This window comes from Vigna umbellata, chromosome 1, assembly GCF_029865625.1.
Source record: "Vigna umbellata cultivar VRB3 chromosome 1, Vumbellata_1.0, whole genome shotgun sequence".
NCBI classification, from domain to species: Eukaryota; Viridiplantae; Streptophyta; class Magnoliopsida; order Fabales; family Fabaceae; genus Vigna; species Vigna umbellata.
Genome location: NC_142165.1, coordinates 29,527,823 through 29,550,901, shown reverse-complemented (window position 1 = coordinate 29,550,901; position 23,079 = coordinate 29,527,823). Strand labels below are relative to the sequence as shown.

Sequence of the window (23,079 nt, the reverse complement as noted above, 5' to 3'; positions counted from 1 at the left end):
GATATAAATTGAAAGTTATGATATAAGTTAAAAGTTAAGTTGAGTTAGTTAAGTTGACTAATTTAGTTGAGTGGGCTCAGACCAAATATTAAGATAAGTCTGTCTGATTTGAAGTTCAAGTTAAACCAGTTTAAGTTGAATGTTGAGACAAGTTCGAGGTCGAAAGTCGAATTGAGACAACCTTAGCAGTTCTAACTGAAGGTCGAGACGAGTTAAATTTTGTATGGATAATCAGTGCAAATCAATCTTAACTGAAAGGTGAAATGAACCAAGATGACTCATGTTTTATCAAATTGGACTAGGTCTATATCGAGTTCAATTTGGTTGAGTCCAACTTTATCACAAAGGTCGAGACAAGTCAAATTTTGTATAAATGATTAGTTAAATCAACCTTAATCGAAAGGTGAAATAAATTAAAATGAGTCATGTTCAATCAAATTAGACTAGGTTCAGTCTAGCTTGATTGCAAAGACTAAAATATAAATAGAAACAAAAATTTCAAATTCTTACTTTTTCGGTAAGTTTGAAATTCTTAATTTTATATGTAATCCAATTACTTTAATATGTTGTTAGACATTTTAAATTTTTTAAAAAGATATTCTTTTAAAAGGCCTTGAAATTAAAATAAAAAGATTAATCTTTTTAAATAAATACTCTCTTGTCATGTTAGTCATACAATATAATGTCACTATGTTTTACTTTAAAAACTTCTAACATCTATAAAATAATTTAGTTATTTATTTTAAAATGAATATTAAGGATAACAGTTAGTTATTTAAAATTTTAGGGTTAAATATGTTTTTAGTCCCTAAACTATTGACCGTTTCTGGTTTTCGTCCCTCTTCCAAACTAAGGTACGATTTGGTCCTCAATCTTTAAAAAACGTTCGTTTTAGTCGAAAAAACGAACGTTTTGAGGACTAAAACGAGGACTAAAAACAAAATTTTGAGGACTAAAACGAACGTTTTTCTAAAGAATGAGGACCAAATCGTACCTTACTTTGGAAGAGGGACGAAAACCAGAAACGACCAATAGTTTAGGGACTAAAAACATATTTAACCCAAAATTTTATAGGAATGGAAAAGAATACAGAGACTAAAATAATGATTCACGCTTATTTATAACGACTAAAAATTATTTGAAATGTTATAAAAAGCAAAAGAATATGTATCAAAACTTACTAATTTTACATAAATCGAAAAAATATTTAAAATTAAATATTACTTAATTGTTAAATATGTTCTTTAGATTATATTATTTATAGCTATCATTTTGAGATTTGGTTAAGTGACACAAGTTTCTCTATTTTTTACGTTTATAGTCGTCTCCCTTTGGGAAACCCAAAGCAATGTTTTTTACACAATCAAGAAAAAAAGTGTAGCCTTTAAGAAATTTTGGTATAGTATTTCTTAAAACCATTAGAAAGGGTTAGTATTAAAGTAGGAAAAAAAGAGAAATTTTAGGTAATTAAAAAGTGTACGTGGAAGATTTATTTTATTATTTATTCATTAAATTGTTGAATTTGTTGAAAGTTTTACGTTAATTAAAAATAAAACTAAATTATAATATATAAGTGAAATCTTATTTTATAAGTCGATTTTGTGGATTGAATTAGACTTAAAATCTATTTTCAAATATGATATTATAAACATGGTTAGAATATATCATAACAAATTTTAAGTGATATGTGAGTTATTTGAAAACCAAAATATATCTAAAATAAAAATAACTAATAGTGTAAAAGAAACTAAAGTGTGAATGAAATCGTTAATTTATGTGATAATATATCTAAAATTTAGGATGATTTTGAATTAATAAAGAATGGATATATGCTATGATGTGATTATATAAAAATTAAATGTATATATATGAAATTAGAAACGTGTACATGGGAGGGGTAAAAAGTTTTGACACGTGGTCACAAAAGAAAAGTGAGAGAATGTTTGGGCGAACCTTGGTCATGCCTTAAAAATAAAGTTATATTCTGTTGTGGACATCCTCTGTTTCTCTTCACAGCGATTACCATGGACACCGCGACTTTGCCCAACCTATCCACCAAAGTTTGCTCCATTGCTGCAGGGGAAGCACACACTCTTATTCTCACCGGTGACCATCTAACTAGCTGTTTTCTTTCCACACGAATCATACGCATAACCGTTTCTGTAACATGTTGCAGTTCTTCGCCGAGCGGTAATTTAAATTTATTTATGGTGTGCAGGGGATGGCCGTGTTTATTCTTGGGGAAGAGGAATACTGGGGCGGCTTGGCGGAGGTTCAGAACACGACGACCATCTTCCCTTTCAAGTCAGGTTTGGATCAGAAGAATACAGACTCAGAATAGTGGGAATCGCCGCTGGTGCTTATCATAGCCTTGCGTTAGCAGGTTCTACTTTATCTTTTTCTAATAGTTTTTTATATTTCATATTAATCTAAATTTATTTTATAATTTTTATATAGATTATTATCGATTAATATGTGTCTTTCAAAATATAATTATTTAATTTTAAAAAGAAAAATTATGGTGATGATGTAAAATTATAATGTAATAATTAATTTACAAAATATTGATGGTTTATATTTAGTGTAAGTATTAGTTCTTAATAAGTTAATTTTTGTGCATAGAGGAATTTGAAGTTTGTACCAAATTTAATGGTTGAATTGATTAAGCGTGTGCTTGAGGTGAAGTTTGCAACCTTATATCCCGATTTTGGATGTAAATAACATATTCATGTTTGATTTAATCTAATGTTTAATTAAATATGCACCAAGTTTGCATTTTTATTATTATTAATTTTATATTTAAATAATTATGTCGGTGAAACTTTTCTTAAATTCCATACTATTGAATATTTTTTTATTTGGTGACAATTTTTAAACTTACAGTTAAACTAAAAGTTTCTTGTTGCATATATCTCTGACATCAATTTTATATTTAAAATTATTTAATACTCCATTTATACAAATCAAAATTGATTTAATATATATTTTACAAAATATATCAAATATAAATAATTTAACCATACAACTTTTATTATTCAATTCTAACAAAATTTAATATAAATAATCAAAATGTTATGAAGTCAAAATGAAAAGATCGATAATTATTCTTTATACATAAAGTTGACAACGTAATATTTAATAAAAAAACAAACCATATTTTATTTTGATTCCTGTCGTGTATATATCTTATGAGTGTGTTTGAGCAAATTTTGATTTTCAATATTTAAAATATTATTAGTTCATGTTAATCTAACATATGAAACTATAAATTTTGGTCTCTAAAGTTATTTTGAGTTAAATAAGTAACATGGAATCTTAAAAGAAAAAGGTATGCACCAAATGTTGATCTGATCCTTATTATATGAAATAAATTGGAAAACCTTTTAATAATCTAAGTTGTTAAGTATCACTTATAGTATAGGGATCAAATGCAAAACTTCAAATTTTAGATATGAAATCAAAAAAAGAAGTTATATGAACTAAATCAAAACTTACTAATTTTATGTACACTAAAATTATACTTAAATATATATATATATATATATATATATATATATATATATATATATATATATATATATATATATATATATATATATTAAAATATTTGTTTAATTAACTCGAAATGTCCAAGATATTTGATTCATTATACCAAATTTTATGTGATATCTCAAATGAGAAGTAAGAATTTCTCATTTATAGATTCAGCTACAATTACAAGTTGATACAAAATTCATCACATCGATATTTATGAATTAGTATTTTACAATCATAATTCTTATAAATTTAATACTAGAGATCACATTGACTCTAACAATATATAATACGAACTTATTGATATATTTTAAAATAAAATATAGTTGAGATGTCAAATATATAATAATATCTAGTATGATCATATTAAATTTTAACAATTTTATTTAGCACTAATTTCATTAAAGGATTAGGTAAAATAAAACTAATCGTGTTTATCCATCTTAAATCAATCTAGCATTTATGTAGTACATGTCGCAATAACCAATATTATGCACTAGTATATTAGTTTTAAAATTATAAAGAATTTAATAATCAACTAAAAGAATTATTGAAACTAAAGTCAGAATTTGGAATATTTTGTAAGATCTAACAAATGTATTAAACTCGCCAAAGTCAGAATTTGGAATATTTTGCAATCTAGTTCAGTATTTACTTGATAGTGTGAAAAACAAAAGTTTGTTCTTGTAAAATTTTCAGGTTCATGTATTATAATATATGTTTTAAAGTTTTTCTTCTTATTTTAAAAACGCTTAGCTTCTTTCAAGGTTTGCGGAATTTTTAAGTCACCAGTGAAAAGAAAAATATTGAAAATTCATTGAAAAGTATGTAAGTTGTATAGAATACGTTTAACCGAGGGACTAGTTAAACTTTATATTAAAAACGGGAAAGGTGACATATTTGAGATTCGTATGTCAAAGTCTTGATTATCTAATGTGGAGTATAATTTGCGTTCATGATTCTCTTGTTTACCTTGTTATTGATTCCACGTAATTTAGATTAAAACAAGAGATTATTTTTTTATATGTATAAATGTATATAAGACTCGTGATGCTTTTTATTCTTCAGGAACATTATAAATCACTCATATTAGGAAGGTTGTCCTTCTCCTCATGAGCACAAATCAAATGACGATATTGATAGTTTTTCTAATTCAGTAGAATATGCTTAATGAAGGTTATTTAATGCTGGAAAAGATGCTCATGTGATTATGGCAATCCCCTAGTTAGATTGGGTTAAAACTAGAAAGAAAGTCATTATGGTGATTTTGGATAGATGTTTTGCGGAAAATGATGATGGATAAAAGTTAATTGTCTCGGCCATAGGATGTTTATGGTGATGGAGGTAGTGTTTAGTGATGTTCTAAGAGAGGTTAGGCCAACTTTGGAGGAAGGTGGTTAGAGGAAGCCACTTGAGTTGCTCTAGCTTAGGGTAACCTAAAAAGAGTAGTATGACACAAAAATAGTAGCATAACTTTACTCTAAATCAAACGTGAATACAAGAGTGGAAGACACCTCTATTTATAGGCTAAGCGAGAAGCTAAACCTAAAAAGCTTACCTTGGCTAACTTGGAGAGCAAAGAGAAAATAATCTCCATTAGGAGAAAAGCAAGTGACAAAAATTTTCTCTAGTGAGAGGGAACATGTGGTTACTACCTATGGAGACCATTCCAATAGGGACATGTGATCACTAACTAGGAAGAAAAATTCTCCAAAGGGAGGAGGACACGTGGCATAGACGACCCACTCTCCTTGTCCACCAAGTTAGATGAAAACTTTGATCCCTTGGTCAATTAAGCCAAATTTGCATCCCACTTTGGTCAAGATTGGGCCTTGGCCCTTTATTTACTTGAGTGGTCAAAATCCTATCTACTTGGCCCAACATACAAGACCAAAAATAAATCATACACTATTAGGCCCATAATACAAAGCCCAAATAAATTCTATACTACTTAACCTAAAATACAAGGTCCAAAATTATTCTTACTCTAAAAGCTTCATGATGGTCCAAGAGATAAAGTCTAGGTCCATCTTTCACATATGACTTCAACCTTTCTTGAAAGTGTATGCCTCAAAGTCTTTACAACCACAACCAACATCACAAATAAACTGAGTTCCACAATAACATCTAAACTGAAACATCTAAAAACAACATAACAAAAACATAAATAACACATCAATAACATCTGTCCATCAGCACTCTACCAGGACGCATCTGGCCTGGATCTCCACTGGCTCTCCTGCGAATGATAACTCTGCTGTACCCATCTGGGATCTGGCTCCTCTGCCTCCTCGTCACCATCACCTGCCATCATGTCCTCCTGCTCATCTAACTCTGGCTCTGGTGCTCCTGGAAAGGCACTCCCCCACCTAGACTCTGGCCTGCCCTCAGGCCATGGAATATGCTCTGCAAACTGGGTCCCACTCATCAGTGAGTCGGGAGGAAAATCAGGGATTCCCAGGGACAAGTGATACATGCTATCCTGTAAAGACACCTGACCCTGCCTCATACTAGTGCACCAGTCGCGGATATCGTCCTGACGAGCCAGACTCTGCTGCATGTAGCGAGTGAAAAGATCAGGTGAAGGAACAGACGGTGCTACAGGTGGTCTGGCCGCTCTAACATTCCTGCGTGGCGGAGGAACTGGAGGAGGGGCATTCATAGCAGAGAAGTCGTCCCTGCTGCTGCAATTTCTATCAAAGAATTTCTTGTTGAGAGGGGGTTGAAGTTTCAAAGTGATATCAGAAACTCCAGGTACTCCACTGGCCTTGCACAATGCTGTCACCAGGGCAGGAAATCCAAGCTTACATGTATCATTATCAGCAATCAGTGCCATTTCTTGAGAGATATAAGCTCCCACATCCATGTCAATCCCTGTCATAATTCCATATACCATATAAGATCTTTCCAGATTGATGTCGGAAGTATGAGAATTGGGACAGATGTTGGTGAATGTGAAGAGACTCCAGATTGTGGCCAGTGAATTCAAATGTTTCCTTAATATTCTCACTGGTGTCCCACTAGTGCCAAGCTGATAGCCATATCCGGGAAGGCATAAAGTGGAGGCAATAAGGTCATGATCAGGATAGGTAGACATAAAAGCACCTAGAGGGCATGGCTGAAACATCAGTGTATTCAGAATCCTGTTCATTGATCTGCGATCATAGCGTACGAGCTTGCCTCTCACTTTTGAAACTCTAGAGTGAGGCTGAGAGTGGTCAGGTTCCCAAGCATTTGCATAAAATTCTTTAACCAAGACTTCATCAATCTCATCTGGAAGGCTGGCTAAAACAAAGTTCCATCTTCTCTTCTCCAGTTCTTCCTGGATATGGTCATACTCTCCAGGTTTCAATTCAACCCTCCTCTCAGGTAATAATGCCCTTCCCATGATAACCTGATGAAACCTATCAGAATGTGCCTCTGATATAAAACGGTCCTGATCATAGTTCAGGACAAGGTGCTCCTCTTGGGCTTCTGAAGGTTGGGATCTAGAAGAAGACCCTCGGGTGGTCTTCCTCTTCTTTTCTTTTGTGGTCTTGGGAGGTGCCATCTGCAAGAATTAATGGACAGTGCAAACAATTGTGGAAAATGGGTCAGAGCAAGTGAATTAATCAAAACACAGATGCTGCCAGATGGAATTTGCTATGCGCCACTGTGCGCTATGCGAATTTGCATTTTCAGTGCCCACTGTCAAGATCAATTCGCTATGCGAATTATGCGAAATAGGTGTCTTCGCTCAGGAACAATTCGCTATGCGAACGGAGTCGCTGTGCGAATTTCATATCAGCAATAAAACCTATAATTCGCTGTGCGACTTTCTCGCCAGGCGAATTTCATGTTCAGAAAACCAGACCTCTAATTCGCTATGCGAATTTGTCGCCTAGCGAGAGACAGTGCAGAGGACATCCATCAGAGATCAAATGACAGTCATGGATATGCATAAACAGATGGTACTTGAAAGTGTATATGCACACAGTGGTTCAAGAGAGCATTCCAATCAGACCAAAACTCCTATTATACTCCTATGAACATTAAAAACAGAGAAGCAAATGGAGAGTAGAAAATGAAACCTGTGGAGAGTGACCAAGATTATTTGAACAGGATCAGAGAGTGAAGAGGCACTTGAAGCAAGGCAGAAAGTGAAATGGTGGCAATGGAGATAAAGTGGAGAAATTTGCCGAGAGGAAGGATACGTTCGCTGTGCGAAAATGGAAGAGAATGGTGGCTGGAGTAAAATGAAGAGTGGTAAAATGAAATGGAGAAGAAGTAGGTTTTTTAAAAAAAAACTGAACGAGTCAATTCGCATAGCGCACCACAGCTGTGCGCTGTGCGAATTTCTCTCGTTTTCTGCACCTTTGAATATTTTATTATTTTTTTTTTAATTTTGATGTTCAGTCGCAGAGCGCACCTCAGCTGTGCGCTGTGCGACTAAATTTTTTTGTAAAATTTTTTTTTTTTTTTTTTAGAACAAAATTCGCAGAGCGCACTTCAGCTGTGCGCTGTGCGAACAAGCACAAATCAAACCACTCTCATGTAATTCGCTCTGCGCAAAATTTCGCTGTGCGAATTTTGACAGAGCTTTCCCCCCAATTTTTTTTAAAGCATAGCGCAAAGTGTGTGCTATGCGAATTAAATGCTCAAGTTGCTCTAGTGATTTTACTCGCCTTGCTTATCAAATGCGCTATGCGAATACTTCCGCAAAGAGAAAAATTAAACTTTTAAATCGCAAAGCGAATGTAATCGCTATGCGAACTTCAATCTCAAAACAATTTCTTTTTCTCTCTCGCAGAGCGCATGAAATTCGCTGTGCGAATAAATCACTGCGTTATAAAATCATCTAGTCGCATAGCGCACCTCAGCTGTGCGCTGTGCGAATAGAGCGTCAGAACTCATTCCCCAAGCATCTTAGCACTTCCTCTCCACACTCAAACGTAACCATTACAGAAACACAATCAACAAACACATATATATACAAACCTGGGCTAGGGTGCCTCCTAGCAAGCGCTTCTTTAACGTCACTAGCTTGACCCAGAATCTCATGGTTAAGTTGGATTGTTGATGTTGGTGTGCTTCTTCCTCTCATGACACCAACATTTTCTGAGTAACTTTCTTGTCACCAACTTAATTCTTCTTGAATATGGAGCCTCAATTTCGAGTACTCCATTTTCCTTTATGTCCTTGATGACCCATAACCTGTTCTTAAGAGTCACAGGTTTTCCAGGTTTGAGTTCATCACTTTTCACTTCAATTTGTTGGTGAACTCTTTGCTTCTCCTTATCCTCATCTCTTTCCTTCACTTTTGGATTGAAACAAGTAAAATTCTGCTTGGCCAACTTGACAACTTGCCTTGGAAGACTAGTAATTGCTAAAACTTCATCTTTTACTTTGGAACTAGTCTTTTCCTCTTGATTTTGCTTCACACCTTCAAAGACATTCAATATCACCTCTTCATCTTGGTCTTTTAATTTCACAGTTCCATCATCAACATGAATGACAACCTTAGCTGTCTTCATGAAAGGTCTTCCAAGAATGAGAGGTATATCTACACCTTCCTCCATTTCCATTACTACAAAATCAACAGGGAATTTTAATTTATCAACTTTAATCACCACATCTTCCACTACACCGTAAGGATGCTTAATGGACCTATCTGCCATTTGCAAGATCATTCTGGTTGACTTGACTTCAAGGTCACCAATCTTTTTGAGCATAGATAGGGGCATCAAATTAATGCTCGCACCTAAGTCAACAAGAGCCTTCCCTATATCATGATTTCCAATGGTGCACGGGATAGTGAAACTCCCTGGATCTTTGACTTTTGGAGGTAGAGATTTCTGCATAATTGCACTGCAATTTCCCTGCACTTCAATTGTTTCCTCATCTAAATACTTCTTCTTTTTACTGAGGAATTGCTTCACATATATTGCATAAGCAGGAATTTGTTGCAGTGCTTCAGTCAGGGGCAAAGTAATCTCAAGTTGATTAAATATCTTCTTGAACCGATCCATTTGTCTTTCCTTATCCTTCTGTGAAGTATTTTTAGGATAAGGAAGTTGCTTCACCAACTCTTTCTCTTTTTGTTTTCCATCTTCATTCCTGTTTCTACTTTCTTCTTCTTCAATCACCTCCATTTGATCATCCTCTATGTGTGCTTCACCCTCTTTATTTGTCGGCTTCTCCTTAGAATCCAACCCCACTTCTTTTCCACTTCTGGTTATTATGACATTACATTCCTCCCTGGAGTGAACTTCATTCTTAGCCACAAACTTCTTTTCAGATGTCTCATCCAGCTTCTTTGCCAGTTGACTCACTTGTGTCTCCAAGTTTCTAATAGAAGCTTCAGTGCTTTTATGGTTGGAGATGGATACTTGCATAAATTGTTGCAAAGTTTCTTCAAGCTTGGATGTCCTATCAGAAAGAGTAGGTTGTTGTTGAAACTGTTGTTGTGGTGGTCTACTAGAACTAGCCTGACCCATGCTAGGATGAGGTCTCCATCCTTGATTATAATTTCCATAATTACCAGAACGGCCTTGATTTCCCATGTAATTGACCTCTTCCTTTGCATTAGACTGAATAACACACTGTCCATTTTGGTGCTCTCCACCACACAGTTCACATCCTTGCACAGTATGTTATGCCTGTGATACATTTTGAATTTGTAATTGTGATACCTTTTTCATCAGAGACTCAAGCTGTTGAGTCATAATTTTATTTTGGGCTAATAAGGCATCTTGGGATTGCAACTCAAACATTCCCTTCTTTTGATATTGTCCTCTCTCACCCTGAACATCATTGTCGCTTGATGCCATATTTTCAATAATTTCATGAGCTTCATCAGGTGTCTTCCACCTAATGTTACCTCCTGCTGAGGCATCTAGCATCAATTTTGTGTGAGATTTTAACCCTCCTAAGAACAAGTTCAATTGAGTGGGGACATCAAATCCATGCATGGGAGTCTTTCTTAACAATCCCTTAAACCTATCCCATGTCTGACTCAAAGTCTCTTCAGGTTCTTGTTGAAAAGAGGATATCTCTTGCTTGCCTTTGTTTATTTTTGATTGAGGAAAATACTTCTGCAAAAACTTTGACACAACGTCATCCCAACCTGTCAGACTTCTCTCAGGAAAAGAATTTAACCATTTCTTGGCATTGCCTGCCAAGGAAAATGGAAAAAGACTAAGTCTGATTGCATCCTCTGACACATTCAACATTTTCACAGTGTTGCAATATTCATTAAAAGTTGCCAGATGATCATAGGGATTTTCGTGTGACAATCCTGAAAACTGATTACTTTGAACAAGATGTATCAATGCTGGCTTCATTTCCATGTTAGCCGCAATGATCACAGGTTTGGCTATACTGTTGAAAGATGTAGGTACAGTCACTGAAGCATAATCTTCCAACGTACGCCTTCTTTGTTCATTATCCTCGTTTTCCTCCATCTTTTTACTCTCTCGGTCAGATGAAGAATAAGCGTTTGAAGACAAGCTGGATTCTCTAGCTTCTTTTTTTTTATTTTCTTTTCTACGCCTACTATTATTTCTACGGGCTGTCCTTTCAATCTCAGAATCAAACAATAAATCCTCAGATTTTGTTCTGCGTGGCATGCAGAACAAAAATCTCCAATGACAAACCCAAGAAATAACAACAGGAACAAAACACAATATATACAGATACACAGAAAACTAAAACAATGAATTTACAAAGATAGGAACAAAATTGAAATTGATAAACAACTAATTGAAATAACAAAACAATCAAATTCCCCGGCAACGGCGCCAAAAACTTGATAACTTTTTGGCAAGTATACCAAATCGTTCCAAGTAATACAGTGATAAATAAAGTATCGTTCTCCTCAGGGAATTTGTGTTACGTTATTCAATTAAAATTTATTTATCAAAATCAATTGAACAACAAAATATAGGTGAATTAACAGTTTCAAGCTAGATGACAATTTAAAATTGAAATTAAAATTTAAAGAAAGCTTCATTGGAATTGACTTCATGACCACATTACAGTGACTAATCTGAGCAATATAACTTGCGTTCACACATCAACATCACAGTATCTTGGTTTAATTCCTTAAAACAAGTTCTAAAGAATTATGTTCAATTCTTAATTCCTTAAGTAAGTAAACATAAACTTTGCATTAAGAACGATGTTATTGATGACCAGGAGAATTGAAACTATTCCTAGCATCTTTCCTTCTGGTTGCTTTTCTTGCGTTAATACTCAAATTTACTTCCCAGTACAATTTAAATATAAAAACAAGTTTATTTTACTTCCGTAAAATAAAATAAAAAGTAAACAAGAAAAGCATACGAACACAATTTATATTGAACAGGAAAGATTACATCAAATGTCAGCCATTACAGTCAATTCCAACGAATAAAAGTTTAGCCTATCCTAGACATCACAAACATACTCATATCTGCAATTCCTTGCATGATGTGCAGTCTTGATGTCTTCAGAGAGGTCTCCTGATGGTCTCCAGAGCAGTTCTTCTCCAAAAATTCTATTTTCCAATCTGATTGTCTATCCCTCAAAGCACGTCTTTTAAGAGACAGTTTATTTCTCATAAAACTGCTCCATTCGCTCAGCGCACAGAAGCAGATTCGCTGTGCGAATTAAAATTAATTCAGCACTCAACTGCACCAACTCGCTAAGCGCACAACCTCTGATGCGCTGTGCGAATTCAAGACTTGAAATCTCCAAACTGGCATGATTCGCTCAGCGAACCAATGGTGGTGCGCTGTGCGAATGTATTCTCCTGGCTCTGCGAATTTTGCTTATGCTATGCGAGAATTGGCTGACAATTTCACTTTTGTACAACTTTTCCTGAACAATAATTTACAACACAATCTACTTCCTATTACGACTTTTCACTGAGTAATAACATGAATAATTACAAAATTGAGATCCTTTATAAGTGTCAAAACATCTGTTTTTTCACACTTATCAATGGCTAGGAGGTATGTCATCATTCACTCCCTCTTGAAAAGGATTTGTCCTAAAATTTTCATTTTTTTCGTGATAAAACCCTTTTGTTATTATTAGTCAACTTGTGTATCATTCTTCTAGGATCAAAAATCCATATACAATAATCACCAATCAATATTTCATTAAACCTTTGTATCACAGACAAAATATATCTCAATGAAAAATTAGAAGACTTTCAAGGCCTACTTCATAAAAGTGTTTTTGTCTCCTTTGAGTTAATTATAACCTAGAAATTTTGAATTATCCAAGGGGAGTTTATAGCAATGGAAAAAAGTGGTAAATTTGAAAAGTTTTATTATTAAATGTAAGAATTTAGAAAGATGAATTAATGTTAAATTGAGAAAAATATAATGATTGAAAAACTCCCTTTATCATCTTAGTTTCAATTATTTTACATGGAGTGGTAAGTGTCTTCAATAGTATTTTTTATTTTTTTCTTCTCTTAATCTTTTCTTATTCTCTTCTCTCAATCTTCTTTCTCTTTTATTTCTTTCTCATCCCTCTCTCTTCTATTTCTCTCTTCTATTTTTCTCTTCATACTCTCTTCTTTTTATCTTCTCTTCCTTTCTTTGTTCTTCCTTAATTCTCTTGTCTTCTTTTCTTTTCTCTTTTATCCTCTATTTTTTTATTTTAAAATTCTAAGTTCCTCCTCTAAAATGATAAGTTGGACATTTTTTTTCAATTTTCTTTTTGTTTGGCCTCCTGCTTTACTTTTCCTTACTCCTCTTTCTCCTTTTTTTTTTCTTTCTTCTTTTAATCTTCTCTTGTATTTTCTCTTATTGTTCATTAAGAATTCTAAGCTCTTCTTCTAAGGAAGCAAAATATTTTTGCCTTCAACTCTTTTTTTTCTTCTTTTTGGAGGGTTTCTTGCGTTTGTCAAATTTTTAGTGATTTTAGTTCTTTAATGTTTTAAATTTGGTTGGGCCTCTTCACTATAATCACTACCAATTTGGTAAGAAGGAATCCTATACATTCTTAAAGTTTTTTTTTCAAAAATATGCATAGCATAAACACATTACTTAATATTTTAAAAGAAATTTCTTAAGAGACTTAAGGAAGAAAAAAAATACTCAAGTTCACTTCCAGGAAAGGGAGGTGAATCACAAAGGATTGCTTAAGAACTAATACTTTTCTAGCCAAAGCTTACCATAGGTACTCTTACTCCAAACTTCTCAAAGGAAATTAAAATTGAAATAAAATTACATACACATTAAGCTACCACAATTAAAAAAAAAAGAATAAACTAACTAAGTATGCAACCTAATGACTAAGTTAGAAGAACTTTGATTCCTCTAACCTAATCAACTAAAAAAAATGAAATTCACTAAGATTTAGAGGTTCTTGTTAGAAGATGTGATTGAGTACAAAAAACTCTCCTAAGACACCTAACAAGGTTGAAACTTACAATGAAAAAAAGGAAACAAATGGTTCTTCCTCCCAAGTGTTTCTTTCTTTTTTATTACTTTATACTTCAAGCTTCCTTTAGGTCTCCACCACCTAAGATGCTACCTCAAGGATATTGGCTCACCTCGAAAAGAAAACCTCCACCATAAAATAAGGGAAAAAACCAAGAAGATGGAAATCAAAAGGAAAAAGTAAGAACATGTTTAAAACAAGAAAGGCTTTGCAAAATGATTTTAAGTATGATAAAACTAAGAAAACCAAGAAGGCAAACAAGAAATTAAATGGTAAGAAAAGAAGGTTAAGCACTAAAAAGAAGTCGTAAAGAAAGGTACTAAAATAGATGCACAAAAACAAAAACTACTAGAATATGAAGTGGGTAGTTCTTATCTTTGGTAAGCTTTGAGCAAATGAGACTCTAAGGCCACTCTTTTAGCGTCATTGGTCAAGACTTAAGCTGCTGAAAAGTGAAACAAAATGCTCAAAATAGTGAGAAAAACGTTCCCAAACAGATTAACCAATCAAAACAGTAGTAATGGTCAAATGCACACAAAACCACCACACAATAGAAATAAAGATGATATTTTGGTTTTGAAAGCTCAAAGAACAAGAAATACAAAGTAAAAGAAAACCTACTATAATTAAAATAGAGTTTGAAACTTCAACACGACAACAGAGAATTTTTTTTAATGAACTTATGGATGATCTAATGGCAAGTATAAACCCTTAGCTATAAATATAAGGCCCTCAAAAGGTTGTATATAATTTAGTTTTGAAATCTAAGTTGTATATAATTTTTGGTGATTTTTTAAAGCACACACTACAAGTAAATGATAATAAAAGGACTATACATGACTCTAGCAACATGGATGGATTAGAAAATCAAAATGACTCAAAATATTGAAAGTGACTTATCATATATGTAGAAAAGACTCAAAAAAAACTTAAAAGCACACAAACAATAGCCTAAACTACCAAAACGTTGATGAAAACATTATAGTAGTTTTGGCCTTTACTGACTATTTTGATCATAACTTTCTCCACAAAACTCCAAATGAAATTATTTTTTCTTTGTTGAAAACTATACTTAAAGGGCTTTAATTTGATTATAAATAAGTATTTTTTGGACCTTTGAGCTAGGTGCAGTTTAATTTTGAAAATTGTCAATGTTAACTATAGAGTAAGAGAGATTGATTGGGACCATTTCAAAAAAGACAATAAGGAGAAAACATTAACAAAATAGAATTTAAACATAAAGATAAAGATCAAGATACTTAGCTCTTGAAGAACCTAAGCTCTTGATACCAAATGATAGTAATCTCCTAGCTAGGTTGGACCGAAACTAGAAGGAAAGCCATGGAGGTGGTCATGGATGGGTGTTTTGTGGTAAATGATGATGGGTAAAAGGTTAAGTGTTTCAGCCTTAGAGTGTTTTATGGTGATGGAGGTGGTGTTTAATGATGCTCTAAGAGAGGTTAGGTCAACTCTTTGAGAAAGGTGGCTAAAGAAGGTTACTTGGGTTGTTCTAGCCTAGGGTGACCGAAAAAGATTAGTATGACATAAAAAATGGCAACATAACTTTACTATAAATCGAAGGTGAATACAAGAGTGAGAGACATCTTTATTTATAGGCTAAGGGTGTCTTCTAATATGTAGAAGCTAGACCTAAAAACCTTACCTTGGCTAACTTGGAGATCAAGGAGAAAATACTCTCCATTAGGAGAAAAACAAGTTGCCAAAATTATCTCCCATGAGAGGGGAACATGTGGCCACTACCTATGGAGAATACTCTCCATTCCTAGAGTAACATGTGGGCATTAATTAGAAGGAAAACACTTCAAAGGGAGGAGGACACGTGTCATGTATGACCCACTCTCTTTGTACACCAAGTTAGGTGAAAACTTTGACCCCTTGGCAACTAAGCCAAATTTGCTTCATACTTTGGTTAACATTGGGTCTTAGCCCTTTGTTGACTTACGTTGTCAAAACCCTATTTTACTTGATCCAAAATACAATACAAAAAACAAATCCTACACTACTAGGCTTATAATGCAAAGCCCAAATAAATCTTAAACTACTTGGCCCAAAATAGAGGGCTCAAAATTATTCTTAGGGTGTTGCTCCCTCCACCACCACCACTTCTTCCTCCACCTCCCCAACCTTCTGCAAAAAAAAAATTAATTACAAAAATAACCTTTTTTTATTTTTATTTATATTTATTTATTTTAAATTTAAACCCTATCTATCTATCCATTTTTACTTTTTACTCAGATCCACCTCCTAACTCTCTCTCTCTTTTCATATTTCCACGCCAAACTCCACCATGCCCGTTCTTGTCATCTCACAAAGCGATTTTTCTTTCAATTATTGAGCTTCGCCTCTTCTTTCTTAAGCCCTTATATAATATACAGTATTGTTTTTGACATGGTATAGTGTGTGCTTGTGGAAGTTTATAGAGACAACAAGTGAAAAATGTTGACTGGTGAACGTAAATGAAGAACAACATGCATTGGGAAAATCAACATATATGTTTAAATAATAGTATATATGAAAGGGGGTAGGGTACCCCTTCGAAAAATTTATTAATGTTGGGGGTCGTAAGACCTTTATATATTCAATGATAAAATTGAATGACTAATATGTGGCAGACACTGATATATTTTGACATCTCTGCACTGCAGTTGGAAGCCAAGTGAACCAACTCTGAAAGACTGATACTACTTGTCACAGGTACAACTTTTCCAAAAAATAAACATGTAGTCTTTAACGGATGTTCCGTTTAAGACAAAACGGATATCGACATCCGTTTTTTCTTAACCGGATGTTGACATCCGTCGTTTAAAGATTATATCGTTTACTTTTTTACACACTGATCAATTACTTCCACTACCACTTGCAATTTCTTACTAAGCACACCAACTAATGAAAGTCTACCACACTCTCAGACTATAATTCTATCACAATTAAAAAATAAGAGGAAGAAGTGAAATGTGAAAGAGAGGAAGAAGAGTACAATGAAACAATGAGGGGACCAACGATAAAGAGGAAGAAGAATTGTTGGTTCATACATGTAGATGATTATAGTGGATAGAAGTTAAAAAATATTAACCCTAAAATTTACTAAGGATAAAATAGGAATGAAAAAATAAAGAGAGGGGTAAAACAAGAATGGGGTGGTAGAGGAAGCAAGGGGTGGTGGTGGAGGGAGCAACACCCTTATTCTTACTCTAAAAGTTTCATGATGACCCAAGATGGCCCAAGAGACAAAGTCTAGGTCATCTTCCATAGATGACTTCAACTCTTCTTGAAAGTGTTTGGCCACGACTAGGAGATATACCATCATGTGTCTTGTTGTATAGCTGGACTAGTTTACATAATATTATAAAATAATATTTTATAAAATTTTATTTATAAGACTGTAATAACTTATGGGTAATAACTATTTAGATCACACTATATATATAATGGTTCTTTTATATATATATATATATATATATATATATATATATATATATATATATATATATATATATATATATATAATAACATTTCTTGAATGAAGTATCGTATTGTCAATATGTTTTTATTGGTTAGACACATGTTTATGTGAAACAACATACAACACCAAATCATTATGAAGTGTTATTTCTAAAACTAGTCTACTTAATTTGATTCTCATTTTCATTTCTTAGATAATACTTCTACTATTTACTTCTTAGATAATACTTCTATTAGCTATTTGCATCCTTTATATTAGTCTTCTTTTCCTTTTAATTCTTCATTTTCTTGTCACTAATCTTTTAGACAATATTTTTTCATTATTATTTGATGTCGTGTGATAAGCTCTTCTATAAAAAAAGTTAGTAAAGTTAGATTTAATAATACGATCATATCCAAAAAAGATTATGATTATTTCTAAATTTGGATATATTTTATAAAATATATGAATTATTAGACAAAATAAACTAGAGAATAAAAATTGATAAAAGTGGAGAACGCGAAATAAGATAGTGATGATAGACATCACAATCTAGTAGATTGATAAGTCAATGAAAATCCGTCACAAAGATATCAATCTTTGATAAGAGCCAGCATTTTATAACAAGAACTAAGAGAATCATCTCTTAAATGGAATTCAATTTCATAAATAACCAACCAAAGGTACATTTGTTTTTGATAAACATATAAACAGACTTAAACACTTATGAACTCTAAAGAAAAGTCCAAATACACCATATTGTAAACTAACTTAAAATTAAAAAAAATAGATAAATAGAACGAACTAGTCGCCCAACGACCATTCACCCAATGACACTTGTCGCTTAGTAAAAATTACGGTTTGTAAAACCCAAAATTAATGCTTACCAAGTAACCAGTGGCTCGTCTAATAAACTTACGAGACTTAAAAGAAAATTACATTAACTCAAAATAATTCAAAATTATTTCATAAGTGAACTATAAGTCATGATCTTCGTATTATTTGAGTTTCCAAATTCTTGTATTATCATGAACTTTGAAAATATTTGTTTTTCTAATCTTTTATTCCTTGACCTTGTCATAGACCTTTTAAACTATTGTGGTTCATCTTTTAAGTTTCTCTTCTAATTCTTCTTGTATTAATTCCTGCAATAGTTCTCTATCATTTAACATATTACAATTCATTCCTACAATAAGAAAACTCATCGTGTTCAATAGATGACAGAAGAGAAACTAACAAATTCGTTCAACAAATATATGAATTAATTATGCTAGAAAACTATAGTTATTGAGTAAATGTAGCATATGATACACTAGTATAGATTATATTCTTTGGAGCAACCTCTGAAGTGATACGACCTCACTTTATTTTTTAACACCTAAATACTAGTAACCCATATATGAATCATATCACTATTATTTTAAATTGAATACAAGTAACTCATATATACGGAGACAATAAAATAATACAAAGTTAGTTATAAATGGAAAGAGAAACTTAACTAACTAATAAAACAAACGAATTATTGTTAGCCACTATATTGTCCAGCCAAACGTGATCTACCACTTACACTTAAAAGTAATTTATCTATCAATATGAACGAAAAAATTGTGAGCTGAAACCAAGTAAAATTTCAAAATTACAAGTTAAAAATCACCTATAAGTCATCTTCTATAGTACCCGATTTAAGCCTTCTTTCTTAACATAATTTTTTCATATCATTATATTAGTAAGTTTTCACAATATAGTTAAGAAAATGGATTTTAACTCTAACTCAACATTACAAAACCAATTTATAAGGAGATGTTTGTTTTTACTTATATACTATAAATTAGTATTATTTTTATTCGATATGAGACTTCCAACATACTTTCCATATACTGAAACATATATATCTCGAATGTGGGACTAAACATTAATTTATAATCCAATAGTAGTCCGATAGTAAGTGAAATAATAGATCTAACAAACAACAGACTTCGTTAAGATAGACTCTAACTTATGGTTTTGATATCATGTTAAGAAAGTAAACTTTTAATATAACTCAATCTTACAAAATCGGCTTGTAAGGTGAGATTTACACTCACTTATATACAAAAGATTGACTTTATCTCTAGTGATTGTAAAACTTTCAACAATAAAAAATATAATTTATAGAAATTTGTGTATTGTAATTTTTAATACTAAAAAAAAACTGGAATTACTGAAAACAGTAATTTGTCGGAAACAGTCAAAGTTCGTCGTTAAAATTTTATTTTATATAGTTTACAAAACAATGTAATTAAATAAAAATGACTATAAGTAAAATCACGTGTTATAGTACTATATAAAGATTTTTCTTTCTTCATACAAGTTTATTTTATTATCATTGCATTCTATATAAATAAAATTCAATGTTGCAATGCACATAATTTGTTCTCATTTCGATTTCGCGATGCCAAATTTATTTAACAATGTTTATATTCATACATGATATTTGAAAATATAATTTAAAACTAAGTTTGATGAAGCTTCGAAGTATAGTGTAGTGAGATATATTTTTAACACTTTTTTTCTCGGAGTTGTGAGGTTAGAGTTGCAATCTTAGGAGCTAGGGAAGTTAATTTCCTCTCTTACCTTTGATGATGGGACACATATTCAAGTGACTTAATTATTACTAAAATTTAATATTGTGTGATTGACAGAACTTAGGGCAATATCATAAAATAAAATTTAAGGTTCTTTCCCCTGTCTAATTGTTCATACTACTTTTGTTTGACAGATGATGGATCTGTTTGGTGTTGGGGCTACAATATATGTATCCTTAATATTCTTAGTCTATTGGTGAAATTAAATTACAGAAATTTCTTCTGCATTTGTTCTTTGTTATAATAATGAGCTGATTTATATAGTTTATGAACATCCTTGACTATTATATGGATGGTCAACTTGGTATCAATGGAGAGGACTTCCATGGTGAAAAACATAACGATGGTGATTATTCTATAGTGCCATGCTTACTAAATAAGTTTCTCGACTTGCACCCTCCTGTTTCTTCATCAGCATCAACTATTCCAGAAGCAGAAAACGAATCATCATTAAAGGTAAGATATGAAGAGTGCTGATTACTTAAAACACTTTTTTTTATCCAACACTCCGACAGGATTACATGTTGTGTTTTAGTCCCTCGCAACACGGTGTTCGATGACTGTTGAAACTATAATAGGTATAGGTGTCAATTTATGTTTAATAAGTATGAACTTCCCTTATGCATTTATTTCTAAACAAAAAAGCAAGTCAAGCTTTGTGTCTCATAAGTTATGTGTTTTAAACTGTTTCACAGATAACTGTTGTGAAAGCAGGAGGAATGATGTCTCTGTGTATTGATAATCTTGGTGCCCTCTGGATGTGGGGACATTGTCCTGGAGAAAACAAAGAAGGTGGCGTCTCTCTTATAAGCAACTTCACTCCAACACCAGTATGGGATTTTCATGGTCACATTGTAGTTCAAGTAGCATGTGGAAAGGAACATGTTGTGGCACTTGTTACTGCTGGAGAATCATACAAGGGTGTGGATGATCTAGTGTGCTATACTTGGGGTAACAACAGTCATGGTCAATTAGGGTTGGGGGATAAGGAGAATAGGCCAAGACCTGAAGTGGTAAAAACATTTGACCTGGAGTCCCTTTGGGTAATTTATGAGGTAACATGTGGTGCTTTTCACACAGCTTTGCTCACTCACAGAAAGAGGTCTAGTGACACATTAGAAAGCACATGTTGGACATTTGGCCTTGGGGATAATGGACAACTTGGACATGGTACAACACAAAGCAAACTTCTTCCTGAACCTGTTAAGGAATTGCCACAAAATGTGCATCTGGTTTCTGTTGACTGTGGCTTGTTTCATACTTGTGTTGTTTCAATTGATGGGTATGTATGGTCATGGGGAATGGAGAAGGGTCTTGGCTTATGCCCTGATGATAGTAATGGTGGAACACATTCTGGTGATGCTCTTTCTCCCCTTCTTGTCTCATGCAATCCATATCAGACTAAATTTCCAAAACCTATTCAAGTTGCATGCGGAGCTGCACACACTGTTCTTGTTGCGCAAGAGGGATATAAACTTTGGTCTTGGGGTAGAGGAAGGAGTGGGGTTCTTGGAAATGGTAAAACTACGGATAGTTACACTCCCACCATTGTGTTATGGCCTCCACTGATTCAAGATTTCGAACAAGAGAAATCACATAGCTCCGGAGAGCATTATAAAAAGGAGAGTGAAAGAGTCACTGAGACAAATGACAAATTATCTTCAGCACTGAACAAAGTGAAGCTACTTCAAACAAAGTTATCCGTAATGGAAAGATATGCGAATATGCTTCATGGTTTTATCTTTGGAGAACCTTTTGATGAACAAGATATACCTTCTTCATTGCAAAATTCTGGTGAATTTGATATTTCAAGGGAATGGGAGAACATTTTAGTGGCTGCAGATAATACAAAGCTAAGTAAGTTGGAAATGGTCTACCAAAGTATGCTTGCTGCTGTGAAAGATAAGCTAATGAAAAGAAAGATTAAGGAGATTGTAAATGAATGCCTATCCTCCTCACATGCCGAAAATGAGCATATATAAGTAAGAAACAAGCGTTATGTTCACAGGATTGTATAAACAAAAATAGTAAATTCTACCCAAATTGATAATGCCTGGGTCTATTATCTGTTGTGTCGTAGACAATATTATCGTAACTCTCTTCTATGATTGAGTTTTGTACAAAGCTGAGCACCAATTGCCATCGTTTTGTATGGCATAAAGTTTGCTGTTATTCAGGAGATGTATCCGTCCTCTTGAAGTATGACTGATTCCTTACTCACGTTGGTCAATAGAAGCTATGATCGGTTGATATTTTATGAGTTGCACGTGTGTTTTAAGAAATGTTAGGTGGCACTGTGTAACTAAATGATGTAAACTTCGTAATGTTTTATTAGAAACGAAAATATTTGTTAAAGTTTTACTGAATGGCTCATTTAATTCATAAAATTGTCACTTGCTATATTATATTAGTCTGTATTGGATTTAATTTATTTTTCGTTCATATATGTGTTGGAGGAAAAGAATAATCATTGTCCTGAATTGTTCTTGATATATCTCAGGATTCTTATTGCTGCTGCAGAGTGATCTTCTAAAGAATTGAAAAGAAATTGACTGAGAGTACTGACAGCGAAACATAAATCTGGTCTTGTGTTGGTTAGATATAGTAACCTGCCAAGAAGTCTTCTATAGGTCTGCACATCTGAATAGGGTTTCCTTTCTGTCTTGGAAAATTTTGTGCCTGGTTGTATGGGAGTAGAAACAGGTTGACATCCCTACAATCCTGCATCTTCTAGTAACTCTAGAGCATACTTTCTTTGTGACAAATTAATGCCCTGTTGAGATCTTGCAATTTCTAAGTCCAGAAAATACTTGAGTTGGCCTAAGTCTTTAATCTTGAACTTTGCTTCAATAGAGCCTTCACAGTTTGGATTTCCTAGATGTCATCACCTGCCAAAACTATATCATCTACATAAACAAGTAAGATGGTAATATGAGCATAATCACTTTTGACAAAAAGTGAATAATCTGGTTTTGATTGTATGTAGCCAAAGAGAGTAAAGTAGTTGTCAACTTGTAATTCCATTGTCTAGAGGCTTGT

The 23,079-nt window shown here is 33.2% G+C and overlaps 1 protein-coding gene across 1 annotated transcript; it reads left to right on the top strand.

Moving 5' to 3' along the window:
- Positions 1–1,904: 1,904 nt before the first annotated feature.
- Positions 1,905–22,297, top strand: LOC124835351 (ultraviolet-B receptor UVR8-like). Its single transcript, XM_088109847.1, has 5 exons — positions 1,905–2,106; positions 2,219–2,383; positions 20,175–20,210; positions 20,333–20,496; positions 20,736–22,297. The coding sequence occupies exons 1-5, from the start codon at positions 2,025–2,027 to the stop codon at positions 22,020–22,022; spliced, it is 1,734 nt and encodes a 577-aa protein (XP_087965973.1). The 5' UTR covers positions 1,905–2,024; the 3' UTR covers positions 22,023–22,297.
- Positions 22,298–23,079: the final 782 nt, after the last annotated feature.

Excerpts from the sequence above, each read along its gene's own strand:
- LOC124835351 (XM_088109847.1), top strand. The coding sequence starts at position 2,025 with ATGGACACCGCGACTTTGCCCAACCTATCCACCAAAGTTTGCTCCATT. Across the intron at positions 2,384-20,174 it reads TCATAGCCTTGCGTTAGCAG|ATGATGGATCTGTTTGGTGT; the intron begins GTTCTACTTTAT and ends TTTGTTTGACAG. Across the intron at positions 20,211-20,332 it reads GTGTTGGGGCTACAATATAT|ATGGTCAACTTGGTATCAAT; the intron begins GTATCCTTAATA and ends ACTATTATATGG.